The 15,171-nt window shown below is 43.8% G+C and overlaps 1 protein-coding gene across 5 annotated transcripts in view; it reads right to left on the bottom strand.

Moving 5' to 3' along the window:
- Positions 1-209: 209 nt before the first annotated feature.
- The window catches only part of LOC135517849 (lysine-specific demethylase 2B-like), a 53,846-nt gene continuing 38,884 nt past the window's right edge, over positions 210-15,171 (bottom strand). For 4 of the 5 annotated variants that reach the window (XM_064942502.1, XM_064942501.1, XM_064942499.1 and 1 more), the window contains 9 exons: positions 8,304-8,540; positions 8,009-8,152; positions 7,679-7,765; positions 7,176-7,514; positions 5,826-6,898; positions 5,418-5,581; positions 4,574-4,735; positions 4,093-4,311; positions 210-2,566 (listed from right to left, as the gene is read on the bottom strand). In XM_064942502.1, the coding sequence (XP_064798574.1) occupies positions 2,385-2,566; positions 4,093-4,311; positions 4,574-4,735; positions 5,418-5,581; positions 5,826-6,898; positions 7,176-7,514; positions 7,679-7,765; positions 8,009-8,152; positions 8,304-8,540 (2,607 nt within the window). In that variant the 3' untranslated portion in view covers positions 210-2,384. The remainder of the gene's footprint in view (positions 2,567-4,092; positions 4,312-4,573; positions 4,736-5,417; positions 5,582-5,825; positions 6,899-7,175; positions 7,515-7,678; positions 7,766-8,008; positions 8,153-8,303; positions 8,541-15,171) is intronic. The other variant, XM_064942500.1, reaches the window with a different exon arrangement.

Below are 15,171 nucleotides of genomic sequence, written 5' to 3'. Positions count from 1 at the left end.
AGTATAATGAGTTATATGGGCATTCAATGGAATCCTGGAACTTTGAACTTCTTATTTTGGTAATTACAAGATTATACCATAAAATAATAAGCAAAGATCCTGTAATTTTTTTAACACACTTCTTGCTGTATCCGACTGGCAACAATCAATGAATTGTTTATTCCCAGTTTAATGAATGCAATGTTGACAGAATGGCATACTACTCTAGATTTGATGTTTAAGGTATTTATTTCAGAACCTAAAAAACATTCATAGATACTCCAATGTATGACATTTTAAACATATTTCACACATGTTTTGTTTACATATTGCACAGACTGGTTATGAACAAAAAGATAAATTAAGACGATTGTGGGGGGAAAAGTGACCAAAAATAGAGAGCTCGGTATTTAGGATGAGTTTTTAATAACTCAAAAGTCACAAACTAGTTTCTCTAAGTGGAATATTTACAGTATATACAGTTGAACCAATTATATACTAATACATTTCCCAACCACACAGGGAATACATGGTGATTGGTAGTTAAATCTCCTTTTTGTATGTGGACAGGTCTAATCAAAACATAAATTAGGAGCCCCTAGTAGTCATACTTTTGTCATTTCCTGTACATACCCTTTTTTTATACACTCAGTGTATATAGTCTAATAATAGCCTGCATACACAAAAAAAGCCACTACTTACGACCAGTGTAATTAAGGTATAATATAAAGTAGTTAGTTACCTGTCAGACACTGACCGTACAGTACCCCAGTAGATCATATACACTGAATGTACAAAACATTAGTAACTCCTGCTCTTCTCCAAAACAGACTGACCAGGTGAATACAGGTGAAAGCTATGATCCCTTATTGATGTCACTTCTTAAATCCACTTCAATTAGTGTAGATGAAGGGAGGAGACAGGTTAAAGAAGGATTTTTAAGCCTTGAAACAATCGACACGTGTGTGTGTGTGCCATACAGAGGGTGAATGGGCAAGACAAAAGATTTAGTGCCTTTAAACCACAGGAGGCTTGGGCGGGGAGGAGTCAATGGAATGGCTATCAAACACATGGGAATCATGTTTGATACCATTCCATTTAATCCGTTCCAGCCATTACTATGAGCCCCGTCCTCCCCATTTAAAGTGCCGCCAGCCATCTATACTTTGAACAGGGTATGGTAGTAGGTGCCAGGCGCACCGGTTCGAGTGTCAAGAACTGCAACGGCGCTGGGTTTTTCACACGCCAGTTTCCAGTGTGTATCAAGAATGGTCCACCAGCCAAAGAACATCCAGCCAACTTCACACAACTGTGGGGAGCATTTGAGAGAAAACATAGGCCAGCACCCCTGTGAAACGCGTTCGACAGCTCGTAGAGTCCATGGCCTGACAAACTAAGGCTGTTCTGAGGGTGTTCCTAATGTTTTGTACACTCAGTGTACATACTGTATTGGTTTTTATTCAAAAGCAAGTGTCTACTTAAAACTTGCATCCATAGGTGTGGGAATCCCTTGTGAGAAAAACAACACAGAGCATGATAATGTCACACCGGCCTGGTATATGAAGACGGACAGATTCTTGGTCTGCAGTAGTAGACTTTAAATCAGGCTTATGATGCTTCCTCTTACAAACAGTCACTGGTGCCTTACTCATACGGACTTGATAAACCTTGGAAAGGACAGTAATATTTATTTGTCAAACAGTACAAATAGATTTTTTTTCTAAATATTTCGAAATTTAAGTTGAGTAAAACATGAAAAGGAGAACGTATCTGTGAACTGTACAGACAATTACACGTGTAAAAATGAACCTCAGCACTTAAATAAATGACATATAAAACAGCCGTACAGAAAACGAGCTACCGCTCTTGGCATAAATCTACAGTCTAAAGAATAAAAAAACAAGAGACAGATTGAATACTGTCCATCAAAAATGGTACTGTAAATCAGTGCATTCAACCCTGCACATAAAAGTATGAAACACTTTCTGATACAAAAATATTGATGTGTAATGCATAAACTGTGCACTGCAACAACAGTACATACTAAACAAAAGAAGTCAAACTTCACCGTTGTGAACATACACTGCCTGTTCATTTGCAGAAATAAAAAAATAACTTAAATATCTTGGCATAGACAAAACGGGGGGGGGGGGGGGGGGACATGCTTTGTCAAATGTCCAGTAATACCAGGTGGCCTTTTACATGTTGAAGATCCTGTTTTGGAAAACATGATTGTTTCAGCAGCACAAGAGGCATTCAATGAGTATCAGAGCCACGGTCACTTGTAAAAATGTCCTCTGTCAAATGCAACACTTTCTCCATGGCGATGACGCCACCCTTGACGGTTCCTTATTCTGAAGAGTGTCCTAACTAGCGAGTGCATACAGCGCAGTCTCTCTCACCCGCTAGCAGAGTTTCTGCAGTAGTTTCTCCTCTACAAGTCCAAACTGTACACTCACTGACATCTCAGCAACGAACCGCTCACAGCCCTCCTTGGTCACCTGCTTGCAGTAGCGCAAGTCAATGTGACAGATGCTTCCACAGCGCTTGAAGTAGGCCAGCGACTGGTCCGTGACTCTGTTGCACACTGCAGAGGGGAGGGAGGAGGAAGATAGGTTGATGTAATAGGAGACCAATCAGTATCTTCAGTGCGTATACAGACAGATAGGCTCCTTCTATACACCTACCGCTCGTTTGTTTTCTAGGATATAAGATTCAAACCAAAATCTCACCGTAGTCATGTGCATGGGGATTTCAAGTGCTCCATTAACAAGCTTTCAAGCGGTTCCGTCAGTGAGTGACTGACGGTGGATAAGACATCAGTGGTGCCAGAGACCTCATTAGTCTGACTGCCACACGGTTCCCCCCGACTGTCTCATAATGGGAATGTCTATCTCTCATTGATCCAACCTTTAAGGGCACTACTCAGAGTGGAGAAACATGGGGAGGGGGGGGGGGGGGTGTTTCAGTTATGGTTTGTAGTGGAGCTTCACTCCGGGGGGACTGTGAGCCCTAGTTTTACTCCGCCCCATTGCATCACAAATAAGGCACAATTAAAGCTATTTACATAGGGCTGCGCAATCTATAACATTTATTTGAATGTATGTTTTAGTGCGGTGTTCCAAATGTCTATGTTTTTGAGCGTTCTGTCTTTTTGGTCTCGTGTCTGCGTGCACATTTCTAGTCGCACACAGACCCCAAGCCCCTCCCCTTGCCACTCATGACAAAAGAGCTTCTTCCTCTCTGACAACAATCGGTTTGAATTTGAGGTTTGGTCCAACAAAATCGCTATGTTGTTCACACAATTGGAGACGGACAGGAGGGTGTGTTCATAACAGTTAAACTGTTCTGCCTTTTTAGTTGGTTAGACTTGAAATATGAATATTAGCTGGCTCCTCGCTAGCATGTGGCCTTGTGTTTGAGATATTGTTCATGAGACCTGTGTTTGTTTTCTATAATGTCCGCCTGAAGAAGTTCGTCATCATTAGTGGATTTGCATTACACATGGTTCTGGGTGATTTTATAACAAAAAGGGCTTTGTCATTAACACACATGAAAGCCAGATCAGTGATTATTGCAACACCACAAAAGTAGGTTAAACTATTTTAATAAAATAATTACATTATTAGTGGGTCTTATGGTTGTGGAAGGCTTCTATTTAGGCTTGGTTTAACTTAACAAGCCCTGAATTCATTAGATAATTCCTGACTGTTTGAAATGAGGTGTATTGTCTGTTAATGGCTGTGTCTTATTGTGAGAAAACGTTCTCGAAAGATATATTGTGAACCGCCCCATAAGTTAGAAAAAAAATCAAGACATGATTTTTAGACCATATCGGGTGCATTCCTCTCAGTAGGGAACATGCCATGACCTATGCAATGAACCAATGAATAGGAAACATGCCAAGACCTATGCCATGAAGCAACGAATGAACGTTGCAACGGACAGTCAATGGCTGTGTCTGGATTCTAACCAATATGTTCTAACTAGTGACTAGTACTGTTGCTGTTAGTCGTAAATACTTTCAGTAAACAGTAGGCTGTAGGGACATTCGGACATAGTCATTGTCCGTAGTGATAGTAGGCATTGTAACACGGCCTTGTATCCTCCTACCAGAGAGGTTGATGTCAGTGAGCGAGTCTCTGGTGGTGGTCCCAGCAGTGGTCAGGATGTTGACCGACTGGTCAGTGACGTGGTTGCAGTAGCTCAAGTCCAGCCTGGTCAGCTGGGGCGTGTAGCGGATGAGGAGGCGCAGGGAGGTGTCTGTGATGTCCAGCCCGGCCAGACGCAGGTCCACCACATTCCGCAGCTTACTCCTGTTGTCCAGCTGACCTAGAGAAGGAGAGACGGAGAGATTGAATGTGTCAAGTTGTTTTTAAGCTTCCTTACTCGAAGCACAATCGGGCCCAAGTGTTTCCAGCTATGTGGCCTGTAAAGACAGCCACATGGGGGCACCAGAGAGCACAGCAAAACCTGACATGGATGGGCTGCAGCAGCCTGACTGGATCGCAAAACACATGGACATGCTGTTCAAAACTCCCCGCCACGTGTCCAGACGGTCATTCTAACACACTGGAGGATGGTGGGAATATACCTGGTCTGTTGTCTGTGGGGGGTGAGAGTAGGTCCCTCATCTGGGCGTCTTTGAGCCCCTCTACCCACTGGACATCTAGGGTCCTCAGCAGCGGGCAGCTGGCGGTGCAGAGGGCAGACACAGCCACCCAGGAGCAGCCTGAGAGCAGCAGCATCCGCAGACCTGCAGGGACAGTCAGGGGTTAACAGGGGTCGAAACTGAACATCACTTCCTCTCTTGCTAACACCCTAGCACTGTCACAATGCCTGCCCCCCCCCCCCCCCACCAAAAAAAAAAGAAGCCTGAATAATACATCATTAGGGCTCCTTCCCTCCAACGAGTGTAACATTCTCTGCTGCTATTTTCAATCGTTTGGGGGGGGACTAATTGTGATTTTCCATTAGGGAATCATATTAGTCTCCAACAGCTCGTTAACCTGAGGCTTCAAAAACAAGGAAACAAAAACAAATCACTATGCAAATGTAATTATAGTCGCCGCATAAATTAATAAGAAACAAAGCAAATGGGCTGAAGCACTTAAGGAAACCCTGGGGATACAAGCGTCAGACATGCCGGAGCAGCTCGCCCAGCCATGGAAACAAAGACGGCATTACAGTATTGCCAAACATAAACCCATCACAACTAGTCACATTAAATATGTTCCTGTCAATGCCCTCAGTACAGAGAAGCACTGTAATAGACAGTAGTGGTGACATCAGGTTTCCAGTGTGTACCCAGAACCATGGACAGAGATACAAACACACACACACACACACACACACACACACACACACACACCATTCTGTTATAAAGGCAGAGGGATTTGCACATTGCCTCAGTTACAACACTGCTGGCTGGTGTTCACCTGGCAGCCTGTTGATGAGCCAGCTGAGCTGCTTCTTGGAGATGTTGGTCCAGCTGAGGTCCAGAGCCACAGGCTGTCTGCGGATGATGCCACTCAGCATGAGGGGAGTGATGGACTTACAGCGGTTCAGATCGATCCGCGTCCACAGCCTCTTATCACAGCACCTGGGGAAGCAGGGGCGAAGGTCAGCACACGATCACACAGCTGCCATAGCTGCAGCTGTGGAAGGACTACACTGAGGTGAGAGCTCTAGGCTAGAGAGCCTTACAGCTTAGTGTTCATACTGTAGTTCCAATGAACAAGGTCCATTATGAGAAGCACAACCCACTATTTCACAAGACTGACTGGTTTAACTTGGTATCAGACCCCTTGCTCTATCTGATAGCCACAGCACATCTAAAAACTCACCATCTGTTCCAGGTTTTGCAGACGCGCATGCAGACACAAAGGTCTCTGTGTGCGAGGTGCCCGAACACGGCCATCCACACCTCCCTGTGCATCATGTGGGTCTGTCCGTCTTCCAGGGGCAGTCTGTCTGGCGGGGGGCTGATGGGAGGCGGCCGGATCACGTGACGCTCCATCTGGACACATTTGGGTGGTGAGCGGCAGGGAGGAGGGCGTGGGCAAATAGGTGTGATCGGAGGGCTGCGATTCCACCCCAGTGGCGAGAGCTGGCGGGGCGTCCCGTTTAATTCCCGCCCCCTGGGGTGGAGCCAGTCTCCAAGGTCACTGGTGCAGTTGTTGAGTGGCCGCTTGGGCTTAGGCTCCTCCCCGTCGCTCTCAGGCTCTGTCTTCATTGGCCTGTGGTTCTGATTGACTAAGCAGTCCTCAGTCCTCAATGGCCGGCGGTTGTGATTGGATAGACCATCCTCAGTCTTAATTGGCCTGCGGTTATGATTGGCAGGAGAGTCCTCTGTTTTTGGTGGTCTGCGGTTCGGATTGGTCGAGGTGTCCTCAGTTTTCAAGGGTCGACGGCTGTTATTGGCTGGGCTGTCCTCCCTCTTCAGTGGTCTGCGGTTCTGATTGGCCAGGCAGTCCTCGGTCTTCTGAATCTCCAGATTGAGCTCTTTGCTCAGCTCCTTGCTCAGCTCTTTGTTGGGGAGGCGGCGGCGCTTGCGTGCCTTCAGCTGGCCAGGTGTCTTCTCTGGGGCATCGCACCCTACACTGCTGGGCCCTGCCCGGGGAGAGCTGGAGCAGGACTGGTCACTCTCTCTGGCTCTAGACGTCCGTAGCAGTGGACTCAGCATAGTCTTTACTGTACCGTCTTTACTGTCCTCTACACCACCATCTTTCTCCTCCTCCTCATCTCCATCCTCTTCCTCCTCTTCTCTTTTCCCTTTAGTTACAACCCTGTCCCCTGTGCATCTGTCCTCCTCTTCATCTTCATGGTCTTTGTGTTCGTCGTCCTCATCTACTTGCTCTTGCTTGATGGTCTTTAACAGCTTGGGGATCAAAAGGTCATCAGGTTTTGGGGGCTTCTTCTGTAAAGGAACATAGGCAGCAGATCAGTTACTCTGACATTCATTTCTTACAATCCACTTTACAGTTTGAAGTGGCCTTATACATATAACCTTCTACATTTTTCTCCAAGTAGTGTTTCACAAGTAAGGGGTTTACCATTCTCAAATGGCAAGGGTTACGGTTTGGTAATTGAATCTTGACTAAATAAACTCAAATCAAGAGGAATGCTCAGTACAGATACTTCATTATAAACATAATTATCCATGATCAGGCTGATCAGTCTGTTGGATAAATCACCTTTTTCTTGACAACAGGAGGCTCGTCCTCATCTTTGATGTCGAACAGCATCCTCTTCTTCCTCAGAGGGTTGTCCTCAGGCCTGGGTCGGGGCAGCCCGCCCAGAGACAGCATGGGAGAACGTTTCTTCAGAGGAGGAGATTCCTCTGCTTTCGTTTTGGGGGTGTCATCACGCTCCGCCTTTCTCTTCACTGTGGCTACGGTTGCCGTGGTCCCAGTGGGTGATGTTGGCAGACTGGGCGGGTCGGGCTCTTCCTTGATGTCACGGTTCAATCGTGAGTCCTTCAGCAGCGACCCGGGAAGGTTGGACGCGTACTTGAACCCTGGTCCTCTTTTTTGCTTGACGGCCAAAAGGTGAGAAACAAGAGAAGACTACTTTATATCTTTTGCCTATTTGTTTCCGGACACTTTTAATTCTAAAGGATTTTTACAATACATTTGATGTCTTGAACAGAGGCTAGATATTCAGAGTATTCCGGTTCCACCCCCACATAGATGCTTACTTTCCCTGTCTTCCCTGAATGGTTGCATTTTGGACACTCCCAGCAGTTTGGCAACTCGTCATTTACAACTCCACCAGAATCTTTCACCTGAACAAAAGAACACAAAGTACTGAGTGGATGAAGGTGATAGGAAGCACAAGTAAAAGTGAGACAGTAAGAAGCAAAGCTATCATTTATCATTTGCAGCATAGGAGTCCTCTATAGGAGGAAGGGCAACCATAAACAAATACACTGCAGTAACGTAAGTGCTCACACTGAGTCGATCGATCACGTACAGAGAGATATGAGAGGCTCAGTGACAGCATCCACACACTGCATTGAGCCGTTTACCTTGAGGCAGAGAGGATGGACTATCTCATTGCAGATGGAGCACTCCATGAGCATGCGGTTAAACTTGTCCTCCTCTTCCTCCACTGTGTCCTCCTTCCCTGCCTCTCCACACACCAGACACACCGCTGTGTGGGGCAGTACAGGCTGGAGACCACAAACATCATATTAGAAACTCACTCTAAAACGTCCACACACATAATGTCCCTTGCAGGATAGTTTTAGTTTGACCATTTAAAACATACCACAATAAAAAGCCAAACAGACTTACTGTAGTTAAGATTAGTCGGAGACCTACCGCTATACACTGCCTCATGATGCAGGACTGTTTCATGCGACCTGGTCCTCCGAACTTCTTCATGTCTTTACAGAAGTGGCATTCTCCACACTCTGTCCTCAGGCAAGCCTCACACTTCCGACAACGCGTCCTTCTCCTCCTGGCGCCAGACGTGCTCCGGCTGGCCGACAGCTTGACCGCCGCCGCAGGAGACGAGGCCGCCATTTTGGGTTTGGGTCTGTTGGGAGGCCGCTGCTGCTGAAAGTAGAAGTGGAGGGAGAGGTGTCTTTATAGCCCAACACTAAAAAGGTACAGAGACAGATGGATCAGGTCTACGGTGGGCTGCAGTGTCTGCAATATTGACCCCTGAATAAGCAGCTGATTAGGGAAACCAGGTGAATTGACTCATCTAATCGATGCTAGAGGTTGACCAATTAAGTGCCGAGTTGTATGACCGGTTGTACTCGGCTGTCTGGTCTAACTAGCTTCTTCCACTTTCTATGGAAAACACAGAACCAGAGAAGAAGCCATCATCCGACCGCACTCAAGTGAGAACATGACCTTTTAATTTTTTTTTAACAAAGTGTTAAATAAAACAGGGAGTACATGCTGCTCATAAACACACACACACACACGTTATATAGATGTACTGTACGCAAACAAGAACACACAGGCTGTGCCTGGCCAGGAGATATTAGCTACTGAGGGTACTTGTGATCTCATCTATATAGGCAGACTACTGGAGGTTGTTTCTACATCAAAAATATGCTGCAATCATAACCACCCTTTACTCATAGTATAGATCACAGGGACATACTGTACTCGTACTGTACCAAACGGAACATACTGATGTATGGTTATGGCATGACCAATACCCACTTTAAGAGGGCTGTACACAAGAGGAAATTATGTTAATGTGAATTCAAATGGCAAGTATCCAACAGGCAGGTTTCCACAGCAACCCACAGAAGAATACATGTGTTTCACCCACCAGACTATTGTCAAATTGAATCTGGTCTTTACATACAGTGCATTCTGAAAGTATATAGACCATTAGACTCCTTCCACATTGTGTTACATTACAGCCTTATTCTTATTCCTTATTCTAAAATTGATTAAAATTGTTTTTTCCTTCTCATCAAGTTACATACAATACCCCATAATGCCAAAGCAAAAATAGTTTACATTTTTTTGCTAATGTATTCAACATAAAAAAAAACTGAAATATCACATTTACGCAAGGATTCAGACCCTTTACTCAGTACCTTATGGAAGCACCTTTGGCAGCAATTACCGCCTCGAGTCTTCTTGGGTATGCCGCTACAGTACAAGCTTGGCACATCTGAGTTTGCGGACTTTCTCCCAATCTTCTCTGCAGATCCTCTCAAGCTCTGTCAGGTTGGATGGGTAGCATCACTGCACAGATATTTTCAGGTCTCTCCAGAGATGTTCGATCGGGTTCTGGCTGGGCCACTCAAGGAAATTCAGAGACTTGTCCAGAAGCCACTCCTGCGTTGTCTTGGCTGTGTGCTTAGGGTCGTTGTCCTGTTGGAAGATGAACCTTCGACGCAGTCTGAGGTCCTGAGCGCTCTGGAGCAGCTTTTCATCAAGGATCTCGCTGTACTTTGCTCCATTAATCTTTCCCTCAATCCTGACTAGTCTCCCAGTCTCTGCCACTGAAAACATCCCCACAGCATGATGCTGCCACTACCATGCTTCACTGTAGGGAAGGTGCCAGGTTTCCTCCAAACGTGACACTTGGAATTCAGGCCAAAGACACTCTTGGTTTCATCAGACCAGAGAATGTTGTTTCTCATGGTCTGAGAGTCCTTTAGTCATGTGTATTTTACTTCCGAGTGGCTTCCGTCTGGCCTGATTGGGGGAGTGCTGCAGAGATGGCTGCCCTTTTGGAAGGTTCTCCCATCTCCACAGAGGAACTCTGGAGTTCTGTCAGAGTGACCATCGGGTTCTTGATCACCTCCCTGACCAAGGCCCTTCTCCCCCGAATGCACAGTTTGGCGGTTGGCCAGCTCTAGGAAGAGTCTTAGTTATTCCAAACGCCTCCATTTAAAAATGATGGAGGCCACTACGTTCTTGGGGACCTTCAATGCTGCAGAATGTTTTTGGTGCCCTTCCTCAGACCTGTGCACAATCCTGTCGCGGAGCTCTACGGACAATTCCTTCGACCTCATGGCTTGGTTTTTGCTCTGACATGCACTGTCAGCTGTGGGACCTGAATAGACAGGTGTAGACAGGTGTGTCCCTTTCCAAATCATGTTAAATCAATTGAATTTACCACAGGTGAACTCCAATCAAGTTGTAGAAACATCTCAAGGATGATCAATGGGAACAGGATGCACCAGAGCTCAATTTCAACTCTCATAGCAAAGTGTCTAAACTATACTTATTTATATAAGGTATTTCTGTTTATTTATAATGTGCAAACATTAATGTGCAAACTAAAAACCTGTATTCCCTTTGTCATTATCGGGTATTGTGTGTAGATTGATGAGGATTTTTACATTTTTTATCCATTTTAGAGTAAGGCTGTAACATATTTTTATTTTTTTTAAAGTCAAGGGGTCTGAATACTTTCCGAATGCACTGTATAGCCTACTAATATACAGTATCAGTCAAAAGTTTGGACACCTACTCATTCAAGGGTTTTTCTTTATTTTTTTTAAATTGTAGAATAATAGTGAAGACATCAAAACTATGAAATACATATGGATTCATGTAGTAACCAAAGTGTTAAACAAATCAAAATATATTTTATATATTTGAGATTCTTCAAAGTAGCCGCCCTTGCCTTGACAGTTTTGTACACTCTTGGCATTCTCTCAACCAAATTTACTTTTCCCACAGTCTTGAAGGAGTTCCCACATATGCTGATCACTTGATGGCTGCTTTTCCTTCACTCTGCGGTCCAACTCATCCCAAACCATCTCAATTGGGTTGTGGTCGGGTGATTGCAGAAGCCAGGTCATCTGATGCAGCACTCCATCACTCTCCTTCTTGGTAAAATAGCCCTTACACAGCCTGGAGGTGTGTTTGCGGTCACAGAAAATTAGAAAAATCTGTAGCCTGCACTCGAATAGCGAATGTAGGTTACGCGCGGTTCCGTTTTTAATATGCAAGCATAGGCGGCGAGTTCATAAGGCGAGGGGAAACTAAGCTTTCTCTAAAGTAAATACAATTAAAATGCCAAAATTAAATAGCCGAATTAGCCTACTCCTGTCCATAAATAAGTAAATAAAATCATTCAAAACAGGGTACTATAGTCATGATGACCACAGAGGATCATTATCTTTTTTTAAATGTTTTAAATGTGGTTGTGTGTTGTTTTAAATCGCATTGCCTAGTCGTAAGGAAAGGATTATTGTTGTGCTGCGACTATCTAAAAAGTAGGCTAGAGGCCAAGCCAGGCATATTTCAAAAATGTCAAATACAAATCGCGGGAAAACAGTTTGGAAAGCAAATGGTTATTGCAGGGAAGAAGACGAATAGGTCTTTTAGTTATCAAAAGTATCAACTTAATTGAGAGAATGGTGGAGAGCATAGGCGATATACCTGGTGAGTGCGCACTGCACATATTCACTATTTATCAATGTTGGGTCAGTGCTACTTAAAAGTTTGTTTTTGGACAATAATTTATTCCCCCAGCAGGAAGAAGAAACGTATCTGATATGGCCCAGGCCTACTCTACACGCTCAGCCATGCATTGAACGCTCAGCCATGCATTGAACACTTAGCCATGCATTGAACGGTCTTTTTTGCAAACAGTGATTGAGTTACATTATTAGCCTAAATTATGACTATTCAATCTACTCATCACATTGCAAAATAGTAGGCTACCTTACACAAGTCTGCAAATGTAATGAAACATGGAATGGAATGCTTCATTATAAAAGGTGCATTTATGGTGAAAATTATCTTCCCCCAAACTTGAAACTCATGCACCGCGCCTATGTATACCTGGTAGGCTACACCGGTTGGAATGCAGGTTGACATGCTTCATTTAAGAGAATTTAGCAGCACAAGAAAGCTGGGATTATCTTTTGAATGGTGGCCAGTCAAAAATCTGTTTTCACATGCGATTGCGCAACGACTCGGCTTATAAGAACAGCGGCATCAGAGAGCAGTTTTGGCGAAGCCTAGTTACCTTGACTAAGTGGTCACGTGGAATTTGACTGCGGTCATGACTCGTGAATGCTGGTGTGGCGGTAATACGGTCAACGTAACAGGCCTACCCGAGACACCTTTGCAATTTCTGTCCATACGAAATACATGGTGAAACACTCAAATTGATTGTGTTCCTTGTTCAAATGTGTTGTGTCTGACTATTCATTAATGTGAAGACTGTTGTATTATCAAATACATTTTTCTGTGTAATTATTATTATGTGATTAAACTAATCATGTAAACTTTAATTAACTAGGAAGTCGAGGCACCACAGGAATGTTTTTATAGAGTCTCTCTTTCCCGAATCGACTATTTAGATATTATCATATCTTATCGATTAGTCTTCTATTAATGTAGCATTATTACCTGAGTTCTCATTACCTTCTCGAACCTTAGCCTAAATGATGAATCAGCAATATACAAATTGGCTTAATTATTTATTTAGTAACTAAATAATCACAGAAATACATAAACAGTTGATATTGGTTACTAACACAATGCATTGATAAGTCTCAAGTGGGCTAAACAGGCATGACGGCTTGGTAGACAATGGAAAGGGGTGGGGACAGATAAAAGAGCGGGAAAGACAAAATGGATTCACTACATACAGCTGATAATTATATTAATTGAAATGCTAATCCTTTGCACATGAACGGCAGCTCATTTGAGAAAAGTTGTATGTATATATTTACGTTCATATGTCGTTGTTGTCTTCTCTGTTGGAATCGCCGGTCTGACTGCTGGAGAGTCAGTTAACTTCCCCAGAAGGCACAATGTCTTTCGTAGTTGTCGCTTTCGCAGCGGCTCTGGATAGTGTCTGTTGTAATGGATACGTCAGGCATACAGATGGTCGTTGCATAGAATAGATGCTTCCGCGGTTGTCAGTATTCTTGTACTAGACTTAATTTCCAGCTGCAGACTAGTAATTCTACACCTAGGATTTGCTCTTATTCTGTAGTGATCGATAGTCTCAGAGTTGAACCATTTCCAGCCGTGTAGCCAACGCTATACGCTGTATGGCCTCCAGGGCCTATAGAGTTGTAGTTCTTAACCATTTCACATGTTGCGTCAGCTGCATGTTTTCTAGTCTTGGAAATTCAACCATTTGCAACCTTAGCTTACACCGTGGTTTGGTGGTCTGGTGTGAATTGTGTCACGGGGGCTTTTACACTTGGGTAGAAAAGGGCCATCTTGTCATATTTTTGCTCACCTGGGCGTGGCTACTGACTGTGCATAAGTATACCATAAAACAACTAATTCTTATTTAGAAGAATAAATCACATTGTTATCTTTCCAAAAGTATTCTTATACTTATTCATCTTATACAACCTTCAGATGTAAACCTATTAGCTGGAATATGTACACATTAAGAGAAATAGTTGTGTGTTTCCTGTCCTTCATGAGATCACCAAATGAAACACACTCGACATGACTGACCCTTAACTGTCTACGGACCATTCCAACATTCTCAAAAATATAAATACTGTTTAATCCTCCCATTTTGGGGATTAGGAGTTTCTAACGAGAAGCGCTTTGTTCTCCATGGACTCTCTCCCTCAATACCACATGGCAGTTTCTACCAGGTATTTACGACCGTTGTAAAAACCTGATTTGTGAGAAGGGGGGGGCACGATATACACAATATATAGTGACAAATGTATACGCATGAAACGTACATTATGGAAAACATGCCTCTTACTCAGTAATAATTGGTAAAATAATGGCAAGAATTTGGCACTGTCAACATTTAAGTATTTGAAACTTAATTTCACAACTGCCTTTTCTATAATCCTGGAGACTATCATTCTCCATAGCATAGTCTATATTCCAATGCATCAAACATGCTGCATGCCCACAACGGAATTAGACAGCTGCTGACATTTGATAACTCAACTAGATTAGAAATCAAACACTGATCATCTTATTGCAGAGCACAGTGTAAACATTTCTCCCTGCTGTTTTTTAGAGAAGATTGTATGGCAAGGTACGCTATACGTGTAGCATATGCACTGCTGCCAGACCCTGAGCTCACCTGCGTCAATTGTTGGTTTGTTCATAGTGATATCGCTGAATTTTGTTTTGTCTAAGTCCAAGTGCATCGCAAGTTTGAAAGTGGATTGTACGTGGCATGTGTGACCCTCTTAATCTCAATTGCTGTGATATGCAAAACACTTTACAATCACTACCGGGGGTTGTATGTACAGTGGTTCGTCCTTTAAAAGTTGCAGCGTACTGCGGCACAGCTTGCATGGTGCCGCAGAATTCTATGGCACATTATTTAAGTGCCAACCACTGGTACCATTAATGCTAGTTTCACCACCAGAGGGCATATTTGAGAAGCATTTGATGGCCTTCAATAGTGGCTGTACTAGAGAATTTAAAACCTTTTTTTGTAAGAATATAGTATATGGGACTGATTTTAAGAAATTTTGCTTAATTAATTAGATTAATATTATGGTGTTTCTATCCCCCCCCCCCCCAAAAAAAACCTCTACGTTCCCATTAAGATGGAACGGAAAATATGACGCTGTACAACGTGACGGTCGGGAGTAGGCTACAGTACTGGGCTATTTAGCTAAAGTATCCCAGTGTCGTGCGGGCACGCGGGAGACCGTGGTTCAATTCCCCGACCGGGAGGAAGGAGTAGGCTGTCCTTGTAAATAAGAATTTGTTCTTAACTGACTTGCCTAGTTAAATAAAGATTATT

Source organism: Oncorhynchus masou, chromosome 28 (genome assembly GCF_036934945.1).
Source record: "Oncorhynchus masou masou isolate Uvic2021 chromosome 28, UVic_Omas_1.1, whole genome shotgun sequence".
In the NCBI taxonomy this organism is placed as follows: Eukaryota; Metazoa; Chordata; class Actinopteri; order Salmoniformes; family Salmonidae; genus Oncorhynchus; species Oncorhynchus masou.
Note: the sequence above shows the minus strand (reverse complement) of the source record. Positions and strands in the feature narration are given on the sequence as shown.